Source organism: Lepus europaeus, chromosome 1 (assembly GCF_033115175.1).
Source record: "Lepus europaeus isolate LE1 chromosome 1, mLepTim1.pri, whole genome shotgun sequence".
In the NCBI taxonomy this organism is placed as follows: Eukaryota; Metazoa; Chordata; class Mammalia; order Lagomorpha; family Leporidae; genus Lepus; species Lepus europaeus.
In genome coordinates, this window is record NC_084827.1 from 14,000,787 (window position 1) to 14,016,451 (window position 15,665).

General features: G+C 38.7%; 1 protein-coding gene across 18 annotated transcripts in view; it reads right to left on the reverse strand.

Moving 5' to 3' along the window:
• AGBL3 (AGBL carboxypeptidase 3) overlaps positions 1-15,665 on the reverse strand; it is a 93,332-nt gene that overhangs the window by 52,625 nt on the left and 25,042 nt on the right. For 9 of the 18 annotated variants that reach the window (XR_009866392.1, XM_062196748.1, XM_062196666.1 and 6 more), the window contains 3 exons: positions 6,216-6,354; positions 4,049-4,828; positions 634-796 (listed from right to left, as the gene is read on the reverse strand). The exons of 2 other annotated variants lie outside the window; for them this stretch is intronic. Coding sequence is in view for 15 of the 16 variants with exons in the window: in XM_062196748.1 (XP_062052732.1) it covers positions 634-796; positions 4,049-4,828; positions 6,216-6,354 (1,082 nt within the window). In the remaining variant the exon portion in view is untranslated. Of the gene's footprint in view, positions 1-633; positions 797-1,994; positions 3,871-4,048; positions 4,829-6,215; positions 6,355-15,665 lie in introns of those variants that run through there. 7 more of the 18 variants (XM_062197216.1, XM_062197297.1, XM_062196875.1 and 4 more) reach the window with 7 other exon arrangements.

Consider the following 15,665-nt stretch of genomic DNA (forward strand, 5'->3'; position numbering starts at 1 on the left):
GCAAATATCTCTTCTTACCAGATCATTCTTTCCTTTTAATTAATTATTGATAGAAGATAGTGAGGATTTCTTAACAAGTCCTTTATAATTTGATTGGTTGGTCGAAAATTTAAGGGAAAGTTGATAGATACTTTCTTTGTTATGTTAAAGTCTTTATTAACGAATAATTAAAATAATTTTCATATCTTGGTAAATGAGTGGCTCCAACAATTTTGCAGTCTGAGAAATTAGATATACTTCATTCATTTATCATTTTAATTTATATATAAATATTGATTTCTTTCCTGGGAAAATTCTAATAAATAAATAAGTTATTACATATTCCTCAAGAGCAAAATATTTAGCTTGTATTAATTTAGACACTTTATAAATATTAAAACAATAATAAATAGAGAAAGTTTTCAAAAGGTAAAACTGTGGTGGTCTTATGGTGGTGAGATTCAGGCATTTTTGTCTTCATATTTTCACATAATTGGTCAGCTCCATGTAATTTTTTTTTAATGGAAAACTATATTAAACCACATCAAAAATAACAAAATAAAAAAAAAGTTTCTTGAGTAGAAATTACTCATTCTACTGGTACACATGGGTAACACTTAGTAAAGGCAAAGTTAAATCTTAGTAAGAGCTTACTTTATCTGGACAATTTTTGCTCAGCATAAGTGGAAAGATTCGCTGCTGTAAGTACAATGCTTTAGATCTGTCGCTACCATCACAGCCATACATGAAGATATTCTCTTTCCTACTATGGCCATGAAGATCACAATATAAAATAACCTCTCGTTTCTCCATCAATCTACCAAGAAGAAAAATATGAGTTACTAACTTTGACCTCTGCATGTTTCTTCTATGGATACAACTGTAGATTCACAAATATCATAGCCAAATAAACAGAATTTCTTATACATCTTGACTTTCAGTTTCATCCTCTTATCTATACTGTATATATTTAACAATATTTTTCAAGAAATTGAAGGTAATTATCTTTTTTATATTCTATATTTTTAATAATATATTTTTCTAGAAATTGATGGTAATTTCCTATTAACTACATATAATATATGAATGTGGTAACCTTCCATTACATGGACAAAAATTACCTTATCCAAAAAGATCTCTCTGCTTCATTATTCCAGTTTTCTGTTGTACACAGAGAACAATTCACTTCTGCAATTGTTCACTACATTTACACATGAATTCTGATTGGAAGCCATTTTTTTCTTCAATTTTGTTCATGTAAATATTACATCCTATCCTTCAAGACTGACCTTATGTCTTATTTCTTCTCCAACTAGTCAAACCCATAGGTAGTTTTCTTTAAACTCCTGTTGCATTTAATATTGGTAACCTTTATTTGGCACTACTTGGGAAAGTTTTCACTTTTTTTGATATTTATGCTGGTTAAGGATGTGGAATGCTTCACACCATCTAGAACAGTGGTATGCACCTAACTCCCCAAATATTTGTTAAACACTGAGTGTCTGATGACTTGATGTTGAAGTCAATTAACTCTTGATTGGTGTGGTGAATAATTATTATTTTGAGAAAAATGGTAATAAAGTCTAATTTGACTTTTTCAGGTCAATTTATAACAAATATTTTAAATGAATTATTATAATTCATTAAGAGGCTCAATCCTTTGTCAATATGACTTAGCACTCAATGAATATTAAAACAATAAAAAATTAGCCTCCCTCAACTGAAGGACAAAAACAACTAGGAGAAAAAGCTTTCAAAAGGTTAAAAAAGTAGCAGTTTTGAGATGGTAGGATTATGGCAATTGTGCCTTTTTTTTAAACATTTTCAACTAGCATTAGTATATCACTTAAACAATCAAAATTATATATACTATTTATTTATGTGGAAGCATAAATATCAAAATGCGAGCAATGGGATGTACAATAGTATAAATACATTACAATTATAATAAAAATATTAAAATAAAACATTCAAAGCATTGTTTCTATTAGAAACAACACTTCTTTAAACTACAGTGAAATCCTAAAATGAAATTGTTTACATGTATTCATCTATTGGCTTTTTCTCATTTAAGCCCAATAAATTCTAACTGGGAACATAAGATTGACATAAGACCACTAAATAAGCCTAAGTCTTTAGAAAACTAACTAGATTATACAGCATGAACATCAAGTCCTTAAATATGTATGAACTATGCTATATATCTTTATATCTCCCAATTCCCCCAACTTAAATAATCTTTCTGTTTTTTACAAGTAACTCAAAAGAAACTTCTAAATAATTAATTTCCCCAATGTTATTATTTCTGAAATGAGAAAAAGATATTAGGGTACCTCATTTTACAATAAATAACATTAGAAACAGTTGAAATTTTCTTCTTACCTACTGGTAAGGAAGATATTCTAAGGTTTTTTATACCGAGTCTCTTAAGAGCTGTTGTCTCTTACTCTACTACATTTTAAATATAATCTTACGTGAGTACAGCTGCTCACCTTTCCACACTTACATGATTAACCTTGTATTCCACTTACCTGCAAAAACAGTAGAGTGCTATATATCCCTTACCTACTTTCCCTCAGTGTTAACACACTAGCTAACCATGGAACATTGTTACAAAAGAAGAAACCAACACTGGCACGTTAACGTTAATGCCCAACTTCATTTGGATTTCACTAGTTTTTCTACTAAGGTCTTTTTCATCCTAGAATCCAATCCAGGATGCCATACTGCATTGATTCAGCTCTCTCCTTATTGCTTGCATCTTCAGGAAAATAGAGAAGTCACAGGTTATTCTTAAGTCACTTAGAAACTTTCCAAATAACTTCCCAGTATTCTGGAGTCCACATCTGTGAGAGGCATTAAACCAGGGGTTTTAGTCCTTCTTGTGGGTCTCGGGACTTCACTCCCTATATTCCCAAGGACATAAAGGGGTTAATATGACGATGAACATGGAGGCCGAACAGACTGACAACTGGATCCGAGCCAGGTACTTCTAAGACCTGTGAGCTCCTCTGAGGAACTGGAGGCAACCCAGGGGTCCCTGGCTGCTTCGTAACAGCTTACACTGGCTGCCCTGAGGATGCTGGGAACCGGCCGGAGAGACACAGCATCTCTGTAACAGTACCTATCACTGTAGCACTGGAATAACCCAAAGTACTGAACAAAGAGTTTTCACATCTGTGTCTGATTCAGTTAACACTTTATCTTTTTATATTTAAGAAACACTGTATAAATTTAAAGCTTTCAGAGTTCAAGACCCTAATCTGGGTGTGTTAGTAATAATTTACCTATTTCATCCTCCCATCTACGAGGTATTATTATTTCTGTCTTACAAATGACAAAACTACAATGACATGAAATGACACAAGGTCAGATGCTGAGTGAATAATACAACAGGGACTCCAGCGTGACATGCTTAGCTCTGAAGTCCATGCTGTCAACCAAAAAGGTGAACAGGCTTGGACTTGCAATGGGTGTCCCTGGTCTCCAATATGTCTTTGCACTGTAACACGTCTCTTCCTGATGGTTACTACTTGGAATTGTCACAGAATTCACCCATTCAATTAAATACAATGTGCATTTTACTGTCCCAGACTCTTTGGAAGATTTAAAGCTATTCAGTTTTTCTAGGGAAATAAGACTATTATTCATTAAAGCTTAAACGACTATGCAACATGATGATCGAGGGACTCACAGAACAACATGGGATTCACCCGGTGCTGGGAGGCTCTTTGGACATAATTAACTTTCACACACCAGGATGCAAGGATCCCAGTGCAAACGTCAGTTCTACCATGCGATCTAGTAAGAAACCATATTTGAGATATGCGAATTTAACTATTACTTTCAGAGAGTTACCAACACATTCTGCAGTCTGTTTCATAAGGGAGGCTGGTGAATCCAGTGCATAATTCCAGAAGGGTATGCAATCAGTGTTGAGACAGATGGGGAAGACAAAGAAATGACAAGTTATCTAGAGAGAAGAGAACCATCAGCGGACCTGCGGGAGCACAATTCTCAATCCCAAAGTTACTACGTAAGCAGAGAGGTGATCTAAGCCTTATTTTACCTACGGATCATGTTCCGGGTATACCAGACAGAAGGAAAAGACTCCTTCAGGAGAGATGTGTAATTACGGTTTAAGTCCTGTCCAGCTAAGGAACACCGATAATTTCCCACAATCACACCATCTGGATTCAGCATGGGTACCACCTTGAAGACGAAAGTGTCCCGGAGCAACTGTGCATCACTTGAGTTTCCTAAAATAAAATCTAGGAAGCCTTTCATGATCCAAGAGCTGTTGGTTTCTCCTGGGTGGACCCGTGCAGTCAGAATCACAGCCTTTCGCTTTCTTGAGTCAGCGTTCTTCAAGGGGGTGGTGACTGTTAAAATATACACCATGTTCCTAGCAAGCGTGTGGCACAAGACACGTATCTTACAAAACTTGGACTGTACTGGGTCATTATTGATGTCAGAAAGATATTCTTGTAGCTTAGTGTAAGTGTATGGGTAGCAGTGAGCGAAATAGCAGGTGTCTTTGCTGTGTGGAAACTGAAAGGTCCATGTCAGGGAGAAATAGTGGTGCCCATCTTGGCCCAGATTGTTCCTATAGTACTTGATCTGGTCTCCTATTCTCTGCCAGCCAATATTATGAGCCTTGGCCTCTTTTTCAGAATAGAACAGTGGGCGCATACCCCGATTGTAAAGACTAGTAGGCTTGGTGAAGTTGACAATAGTGAATCTGTAGACTACTCTTGCTCGGGTATTAGTGACTTGGAAATAGTACCACTGGGTGTGTTTGTCTGTGAAGAGGTCAGGGCGCACAGCCAACTGGTATTCATATTCTCCCCTAATACACAAGAAAGGAAGGAAAAAGGCATATAAGAATGCTAAAAAATGACATTCCTGTTCAATTAAATGAGGAAAAATATTTATTTTTACCTGCTCACAAAAAGCTTTTTGTGGCTTTGTTTTAAATCTTTGTTATACAACTTGATGGAATTACATACTACTATAGTTTTAATAACCTTGTGAGCATTTTAGAACTTTCTCTGTGTGAGTGAAGTTGAGCACCTTTTCACTCAATTATGTTACAGCCTTTTCCTATTTTATGCTGGACTATGTTCTTTTTATTTTTATTTATTGAACTATCTATTTAGTAGAGCCATTAAGGCTTTGACTATAAAGTAAATTAAAAATATGCTATCTCAAAAAAATTAAATTAAAAAAAGGAAGCTTTTTTGGGACACTAATGTTTATTTAGGCAACATCAAATAACAACTTCAAAAGAAAAATTGTGATGTACTCACTCTTATTGGAAGAGAAATTGCTTCTCTCCTAATGCCTTTATATTACTTTGTAATTCAACAGCACAGTAACAATATAGGCATTTGATATCAAATTTATGTTTTATCCCAAGTATGTTTTGAATAAAAGAAATGACTAAAGAGTTACTGCAACAGAAGAAAAGCCCAACATTTCTTTTCTTTTTTTGCTGCAGACACATATATTTTCTATTAGAGTCTAACCCTATGAATATAACTATCACCGAGAGAAGTTCAAAACATGCATAAATTGTCACAGAGGTTACAAAATTTGAACTCCTTGGGGACAGGGACTGTGTTTGACAACTATTTGCTTCCTTATATTTATTCAGGTAAAAATAGTCATTTCAATGGAATATTAATTTTACACATAACAATCTTGTCTGATTAGTTTTAACCTTTTTCTTTGCCGAATAATTTCTTATCCCATTCAGCATTATTTACTTTGAGTGTGTGCTTGTATGTAATTAGAAATAATGGCTCATGAATAGGTGACATAAATGTTGTAAAACTTTGATAGCTGTTCAATATGGTAGTTAGTATAGAATTGTATTATTCTCTGTAGTTGACTGTATGTTTAATATTTTACGTAATAAACACATTTAAAAGATTGGCCTTGGAATATTTTAAGGGGCACTCAACTTACTGTACTCCGTTAAAAAGTTTGAGAAGCACTGTGTGACAGTTAATACTGTCATACTGAAAATGTATAGAAATGTTTAAGTTTGAGCCATAATTCCCCAAATTACCTGAACTCAGAACCTTTATATTATCCCCCCTCCATAATTTTAAGTAGCATTTGTACTTCAACGAATTATAGTTTAGTAATGGACACTAAGAATGCTAATGTACCTAATACAGAAAATAACAGCTGATGTTCTAAGCTCCTCCAGTGAAGACAATGAAACCTACACTTTGACTACCTTCTGCAGATTGCCGCTCTCAAACCTTGCTTCAAACAGCAAAGTGTTGTCACAGTCGTCCACAGGCTGCTTTAAGGGTGTTCGGTTGCCCCCAACTCGGGAATACACAAAACAGGGCTCTTTGTAAGCTGACGAGAGAAGAAAGACACAGAGATAGCAAGATGTGTCTGAAGTATTCTGGATAGAGTTTGGAGCTACAATGCAAACATAAGGATTGTAAATTTTAAAATAATTGGCCTAACTTATATAGATTTACGTTGAAATAAGAGAGTCTAAAAAAAAGCAATTGGTCCTGAATCTTCCCTTTTACTGTAGATGACTATAAAATTGGACAAACATGAGCTACTTTCATGCATTAGAATAACACACACAATGGAACTATGTGAGGTCTTTGAAAAAAGATAAAACATATGAAGTGAGCCCATGTTTATCTAGCCTTGGATTGATCTTTCTTTCTTTCTTTCTTTCTTTCTTTCTTTCTTTCTTTCTTTCTTTCTTTCTTTTTTTAAGATTTGTTTATTTATTTGAATGGCAGAGAGAGAGAGAGAGACTGATCTTCCATCTGCTGGTTCACTCCTCAAATGTCCACAATGTCCAGGGCTGGGCCACGTGGAAGCCAGGATCAAGGAGCTTCATCTGGGTCTCCCATGTGGATGCAGGGGCCCAAGCACTTGGGCCATCTTCCTCTGCTTTCCCAGGCCATTTGCAGGGAGCTGGATGGCAAGTGTAGCAGCCAGGACATGAACTGGTGCCCATACAGGAGGCCAGCTTCACAGGCAACAACTTAACCCAGAAAGTCACAACAATGCCAGTCACTAGCCTTGGCTTTCTGTGTAGGGGTCCCTTCTCAACTACAGTTTAAGCAAGTGGCACTTAGAACAGCATGACAGTATGAGCTGAGCTGAGAAGGCAAGTTTGCTTCCTAGGATGGCTGAAATTTGGAAGTCAGTGCACCAGAACAAAAGGCCATATCAGGGAGGGACTCAGCAGTCCGCACAGTGGTTCTCCAGCCTCTGGCTGAGGGACCGACTACACAGTCAAAGGATGAGAGCATCACTGTAGCTGAGATACCAGAGCCAATACAATATGGTTCTGGGATGTCTGAGATTCCAACTTATCCAGAGTGGAAGGAATGCCTTAGGCATTCAACTTTGCCTCCAAAAAGGCATAAGGACCACGTCTAAGAGCAAAGGCTGTGACATAGGACTCAAGATAAAATGACAACAGACTTACCTTTATAAAAAATAAAACCAAACACGAAGGCAGCAAAAATGATCAACAACGTAATGGCCTTCTAGAACTTAATATAACCTCCCTACAATACCTCTTTCATAATCCATGACTTTAAACATAAATATATGCTAAATATAAACTTTATATAGGTATACAAATATCTGCAGAGGCAAGCCGGGCTTTCTAGAGGGGTACTTTTCTGGAATACTGCCTAGGGATGTGACACTTACATAGCATGACAGTCTTGTGCAGCTGAGGAGGTAAGATTCACTCTTACTTGGGGCTCTTGAAACTTGTGAGGCATGGAACAAGAGAGAAGAAAGCTGCATGAGGGACAGGAAGAAAAATCCATGCATGCACACACAAACATGTACACACACACAGACTCCAAACCTCAAGGTAACTAAGAGGCAGGAATTAGCAGAGAAGGACTCTGAATGTGTTGAAAGGCTCAAAGCAAAGGGGATAATGAAAAAACAGATAAGAATCTGTTAAAAAGGAAAGGGAAAGCATAAAAAAGAACCTACAGAAATTCTAGCGGCCGGCGCCGTAGCTCAACAGGCTAATCTTCCGCCTAGCGGCACCGGCACACCAGGTTCTAGTCCAGGTTGGGGCACCGGATTCTGTCCCGGTTGCCCCTCTTCCAGGCCAGCTCTCTGCTATGGCCCAGGAGTGCAGTGGAGGATGGCCCGGGTCCTTGGGCCCTGCACCTGCATGGGAGACCAGGAGAAGCACCTGGCTCCTGGCTTTGGATCAGCGCGGTGCGCCGGCCGCAGTGCACTGGCCGCAGCAGCCATTGGAGGGTGAACCAACGGCTAAAGGAAGACCTTTCTCTCTGTCTCTCTCTCTCACTGTCCACTCTGCCTGTCAAAAATAAAAAAAAAAAGAAATTCTAGCAATAAAAATACAACGGCTGAAGTGAAATATTTATTAGGTGGGCCTGAGATTTAATTATTCTACATAGTATTCAAAAATCATAACATCACTCTGTACATCATAAAGATAGTTGTCCATAATGTCTATTTATAATTGGAAGATATTAAAAAAAGGAAACAAAGAAAACAAGAAAGTTTACAGCTGATGAAAGAATCAGCAAACTGAATAAATACATATAAATCATCCAAACTAAAGAACAGAGAAAGAAAAAATGAAAAATATCTAGTGATGTGTAGGACACAGCTAGAAATCTGACATATGTGTAACTGGAATTTCAAAGGACAGGCAAGAAAGAATGGCATGGAAAAAAATATGTGAAGAAATAATGACTGATATTTTCCCAAATGTTTCAGAATTATTTGTATTAACCTATTGAAATAAGAAGTTCAGCAAACCCAAAGGAGGATAAATATAAAAATGACCAAATCTAGGCACATCACAGTGGCACATCACAGCTAGTGAGAAACAGACACATCACATAAAGGAGAAAACTAAACAAATTGCAGCTGACTTCTCATCAAGGACAACATATGCCACAAGACAATGGAACAATTCTTCAAATAAAAAAAGTCAATCTGGAATTCTATATCCAGTGAGAAAGCCTTCAAAAATGGAATAAGTGCATTATTAGACAAGCAAAACTTGAAGGAGTTAATTGCCAGCAGACTTACACTGGAAATTGGAAAAGAAATGCTAAAGGGAGTTTTTTGGGTTGAACAAGAATGAGGCCAGATGGAAATTCAGATCTACATGAAGGATGAAGAGAAGAAATGGCAAATATGTGATTAATATAAAAGACTATCTTTTCTTCCCTTAATTTATTTAAAGGCATTGGCCTGTTAAAAATAGCCACAACAAAAGGTACAATATTAATTTTAAATAGACTATGGAAAGTTAAGGATGTCTACTGTAACTCCTAGAACAACAAGTATAAAGTTGAGGAAAGTGATTTATGTACGAAAATAAATAGCAGTTAAAATGAAATACTAAAAAGTATTTGATTAACCTTCCTAAAAAGAGGAGCAACTGAGGAACCAAAACTGAAATGGGCCAATCAATAAGGTAACAGATTAAACCCAAACATTATCTACATGCACATGACAGATAAACTGGCAAAGCATTCCAATCAAACGGCAAAGACTGTTACACTAAAAAAAAGCAAGGTCCTACTTTCTGCTATCTACAAGGGGCAGAATTTAAATACAATTTCATTGAAAGACTGAAAATAAAAGGGGGGTTACATCATGTAAACAGTACATATAAGAAAGCTGGCGTTGCCTATATTAATATGAAACAACATAAAGTGTAATACTAATGAAAGAAAAACCTCTTAGTGGTAAAAGAAGCAATTTGTGGTAAAGGCAATATGATAATCAAAAGTGTTTCAAAGTACAGGAAGTGAAAACTGAAAGAATTAAAGGGAGAAAAAAATCCAAAGTTAGTCATCTTGAACATTTCGCTCAGTAACTGATAGATCAAGCAGACAAAAAGTCAACAAGGTTATGAGATGTAAACAACTTGATCTAACGGCCAAGAACACAACAACACACACAACTGCAGAATGTACATTCTTCCCAAAGGCACGCAAAACGCTGCCAAAAAAGACCACGCACCAAGTTAAAAAAAAAGTCTCACTTCAAAATGTCACAAAGGGGTTAAATGCGAAAGCAATGACATATCTAGAGTAATCTCATATATTTGGAAATAAAGCAACTCATTTCTAAATAACTCATAGATCGAAGAAAAAATTACAAGGGTGTTAGAAATTATTTCCAACTTAATGATGCACAAAACACAATTTATCAGCATTTGTGGGATGAAGTGAAAGCAGTGCTTATGGCCGGCGCCGTGGCTTAACAGGCTAATCCTCCGCCTTGCGGCCCTGGCACACCGGGTTCTAGTCCTGGTCCGGGTGCCGGATTCTATCCCGGTTACCCCTCTTCCAGGCCAGCTCTCTGCTGTGGCCCGGGAAGGCAGTGGAGGATGGCCCAAATCCTTGGGCCCTGCACCCGCATGGGAGACCAGGAGAAGCACCTGGCTCCTGGCTTCAGATCAGCATGATGTGCTGGCCGCAGCGGCCATTGGAAGGTGAACCAATGGCAAAAAGGAAGACCTTTCTCTCTGTCTCTCTCTCTCTCTCACTATCCACTCTGCCTGTAAAAAAAAAAAAAAAAAGAAGCAGTGCTTAGGAAGAAATTTACAGCTCAAGATGCTTATAATTTTAAACACTAGAGAAGGTTCTGTGTTGGATGTAGAGAAAGAGTATTGTTCCCACCCTTACAACAACATAAGAATATTTCTGGATAGCGGACAAACTAGGCCAACTACTTTTTTTTTTTTTTAAGATTTATTTATTTTACTTGGAAGTCAGAGTTACACAGAGAGAAGGAGCAGCAGAGAGAGAGGTCTTCCATCCACTGGCTCACTCCCCAACTGGCCGCAACAGCCGGAGCTGCGCTGATTAGGAGCCAAGAGCTTTCTCTGGGTCTCCTGTAAGGCCACCATAAAACACACCAGACACTGGAGTAAGGGAAAGGGCTTATTGGAGAAAACCCAGTAGACGGGAGGGAAGGGGCGAGGAAGGAGAAAAGGGAGCACGTGTCCGGGAAACGGGTCCTGATTTCCCTTCTCCAGGGGGTGGGTAGGAGGTAGGAACAGCGAATCCCATTAGGATGGGGGTGGAGCTTGACACTGGTGGTTGGGCCATGTGGCCACCTGGCTTCCAGCAATGGCAGCAGGGGCTGGGGCCTAGGATGGTGCCAGGGTGTAGATCGTGTCATAGATAAGACAGTGCCATTTTCCTAACATCTCTCATGCACAGGGGCCCAAGTGCTTGGGTCATCTTCCACTGCTTTCCCAGGCCATGGCAGAGGGCAGGATAGGAAGTGGAGCAGCCAGGACTCAAACTGGCGCCCATATGGGATGCCAGCACTGCAGGCGGTCCCTTTACCCACTACGCCACAGCACCAGCCCCAGGCCAGTTACTTAATCCATTATCCACGGCACTTCTAAGAAGCGGTGGGACAGAAGCACCAGCTTATCTGGGCAATTCCAGTGAGGAACATTCACTTAGAAGTGCTATCCACATGCAGAGCTTGAATGCAGGCTAATAAGAGAACACAAATTTTCTGGGAAGATACATGGGATATAGAGGCATAAAGGACCGTTTTCCCATTGCAGTCTCTTTTATGGACCTCACGCGGCCCTCACAAGGTGAGAGGCCGGGGGAAACAATCACGGAGCAGGGCGGGGAAGGAGTCACAGCTACTGCCAGAAAGCCAGGGATCCGGCCCAGGTCGTTTTCTTCTTTCTTTCTTCTTCACTTTTAGGAAATAAAATCTCACATTGTCAAGAACAACACTGTCCTAACTGGACACACAGATCCTTTACTATTTGGGGGAAGAGCTGGAATACGTGCTGGAAGCAGACCTGTGGTTCCAGGTGTATCAGTATCAGTCCACTTCTTGTCCCTGCAAGGGAATACTTGAGGCAAGCTATTCTATAGCCAGCACAGAGCATCACAGAGTGAAGAGCAAGGGAACACACTTGTCTGTGTCAGTGTTTGTCTGCATCTAAACCCCCCAAGAGTCCATCACAGGAGCTCCACCCTAAACACCAAATCACATGAACTCTTTACCTTCTTAACTGGGGGACTGAAAGTTCAGGGGAACAAATCCTACTCAAACTGTAGCAGCCTCACTCCTAAGAACCAGGGGCTTTGTGTACAACTAAGACTAATTCCCATACAAAGGAACAAAGTCTCCTTCACTCAATCCCAACCACACCCCCCCCAACTAGGCTAAAGTCTTGAGTAACAGGCAACAGAAAGCCGTCAACTGGAGAACAGTAGGAGAATTGAGAGATCCCTCTCTGAGGTGCAGAGCAGAGGGAAGACTTAAAACTGAGGATTGTTCACTTTTGAAAGAAAACCTCTATCCCAGCCTAAAGACCAGGTAATGCTAGACAGACATGGAGCCTGTGGTACACTCAAGGTAACCAGAACATCAATACATCTAATACGAGCTCAATTCCTAAATAGACAGGATCAATACACCCCACCCCCACCCATCACACACAATACACTGAAGGCTTAGCACCTGGAACTTGTTTTTCCACTGTCAGGTATAATGATTATTTGCCTATGTCTTTATGACCTACACAAGATCTCTGGCTATCCACTAAAAATGACCAACCATGCAAAGAACAGAAAAGAAAACCACAAAGAAAAAAACCTCAACATACTTTCAAGAGGCAAAATCATTAATACAACTAGTCTGGTATGATAAAGATGTTGGATTTATCAGATAAAGAATTTTAAAGAACTATGATTAGTATGTTAAAGGCTAGTAGAAAAGGTTAAGAATATGCAAGATCACGTGGGTATTTTCAGCAAAGAGAACTACAAGAAACCATCAAGTATAACATGAGAAATGAAAAATATAGTAACAGAAATAGAGACTATCTTTGATGAGCTCATCAATAGACTTTACAGTGCAAAAGAAAGGATCAATGAACTTGAAGATCAGATTACATTTAGACAAGGTCATAAAAGACAGAGTGAGGATAGTAACCAATGATCCTAAGAGTGGCATATGATCAGAGTCGGCAAACTTGGAAGGCTTCCATAGCCTTGGCAACTCATGACGACAGCCTAGGGTGGTTACTGGCGCCATAAACTAGAATGTCAATTTGTTGGGTCAACAACAAGAGCCACTGTGCACTTGCTCCTCATGTGGGATCTCTGTCCTTAATGTACTGTACATTTTGATTTAATGCTATAACTAGTACTCAAACAGTATGTTTCACTTTGTGTTTCTATGTGGGTGCAAACTGTTGAAATCTTTATACTAAATTGATCTTCTGTATATAAAGAGAATTGAAAATGAATCTTGATGTGAATGGAAGGGGAGAGGGAGTGGGAGAGGGGAGGGTTGTGGGTGGGAGGGAAGTTATGGGAGGGGGAAGCCATTGTAATGCATAAGCTGTACACTGGAAATTTATATTCATTAAACAAAAGTTAAAAAAAAAAAAAAGAAGATCAGATTACGGAAACCGTCCAAACTGAAGCATAGAGATTTTTTAAAGGAAACCACTTTAGAATACAGTATCTAAGAACTGTAGAATAAGATCAAGTGGTCTACCATGCCCGTGATTGAAATCCTAGAGAAGAGATATGTGAAGAAACAAGAGCTGAGAGTTTTCCAACATCAATGACACGAAACTCAACGAACACCAAGAAGGATAAATACCAAACACATCCACACCTAGGCTTATCATATTCAGATGGCTGAAAAACAAAGAGAGAAAATACTGCAGGCAGTCAGAAAAGACACCTTCCATATAAAGGGACAAATAAAACTACTGCAGTTTTCCAGTCAAAACTAACCCAGTCAGAAAACAACAGAGTTACTCAAAGTGCTCAAAGACAAAATCTGTCAATGAAAAGTTTTATGCCCATCAAACATTTTTCAAAATAGAGAAAAACTGAGATAAACAAATTTAAGGAATTCGTATTAAGGCTGGTGCCACGGCTCACTAGGCTAATCCTCTGCCTGTAGCGCCAGCACACTGGGTTCTAGTCCCGGTCAGGGCGCCAGATTCTGTCAGTCCTGGTTGCTCCTCTTCCAGTCCAGCTCTCTGCTGTGGCCCAGGAAGGCAGTGGAGGATGGCCCAAGTGCTTGGGCCCTGCACCCGCATGGGAGACCAGGAGGAAGCACCTGGCTCCTGGCTTCGGATCGGCGCAGCGCAGGCTGTAGCTGCCATTTGGAGGGTGAACCAACGAAAAAGGAAGACCTTTCTCTCTGTCTCTCTCTCTCTAACTCTGCCTGTCAAAAAAAAAATCATATTAAGTTAAAGAAATATTTCAGAAAGCTTTTCAGGGACAGCGATCTGATATCAGAAATGTGGATCTGCAAAAATAAGTCAGTGCTAGAAATGAAATAAAAGGTAAAATTTATTTTTCTTGTGTTTAGTTGACTCAATAAATATATTGACAGAAAGTAGCAATGTTTCCAGCTTTTATAGAACATAAAAAAGTAAAACAATTGAAAACTATAGCACACAGGAAAGGGGGAAGGATTGGAAATATACTTTGTAAGATCCTCACATTATATATGAAGTAGCACAAAAAAATTGAAAATAGAGTCTTCTAAATTAAAGATATATAATGAAAAATCTATGACAACTACACAACAATTTAAAACAGGTGTATGTGATAAGCCAGTGGAGATAAAATGGAATAGTAAAATATACTCAAATTAACTTCAAAGAATGTATTAAAAGAAGAAAAAACAATAGATGGGACAAATAGAACAGACTAGCAAAATGGCGGCAAGTAGTCCAACTACATAAATTATATTACATATAATAATTAAAAGACATAATTTTCAAATTATATGAAAAAGCAAACCCATCTATATGCTGTCTATTCCCCCAAAATTAAAAAAAAAATAAATGTATAACACAGATAGGTTAAAAGTAAAATGATGGGGACCGGCACTGTGGCATAGCAGGTTAAGCCACCTGGGAGACATCTGGGAGACCTGGAAGAAGCTCCTGGCTCCAGACTGGTCCAGCTCTGGCCATTGAGGCCATTCGGGGAATAAATCAGCAATGGAAGACTGATTCTCTCTCTCTGTGTGTGTCTTTTCCAGTTTCTGTCTGTAACTGCCTTTCAAATAAATAAATCCTTAAAAAAAAAAAAAGTAAAATGATGAGAAAAGATAACATGCAAATGTTAATCAAAAGTATTTGAGTTTCCCACTGCCAGCTTTGCTTGACCCACCCTTGGCTATTACGTGTATTTGGGGAGTGAACCAGAGGATAGGAGCACTCTCTCTGTCTCTCTTTCAAATAAATAAACTTTTTAGAAAACTCTCTTAATATCTAAAAAGTACAGCTATTTTGATATTAAAGTAGACTAAAATAATCAACAGGAGCCAACATTGTGGAATAACGGGTTAAACCACCACCTATGACGCCAGAATTCCATTTGGGTGCGGGTTGGAGTTCTGACTGCTCTATTTCTGATCCAGTTCCCTAACACACCTGTGAAAGCAGCAGAAGATGGCCCAAGTCCTTGGGTCCATGTCACCCACATGGGAGACCTGGATGGAGTTAAAGCTCCCAGCATTGGCCTGGCCCCGCCCAGCCATTTCAGACATTTGGGAAGTGAACCAGCAGATGGAAGATCTTTCTATCTCTTCATCTCTCTCAACAACTCTGCCTTTCAAATAAATAAATCAATACTTTTTAAAAAATCAACTAACAT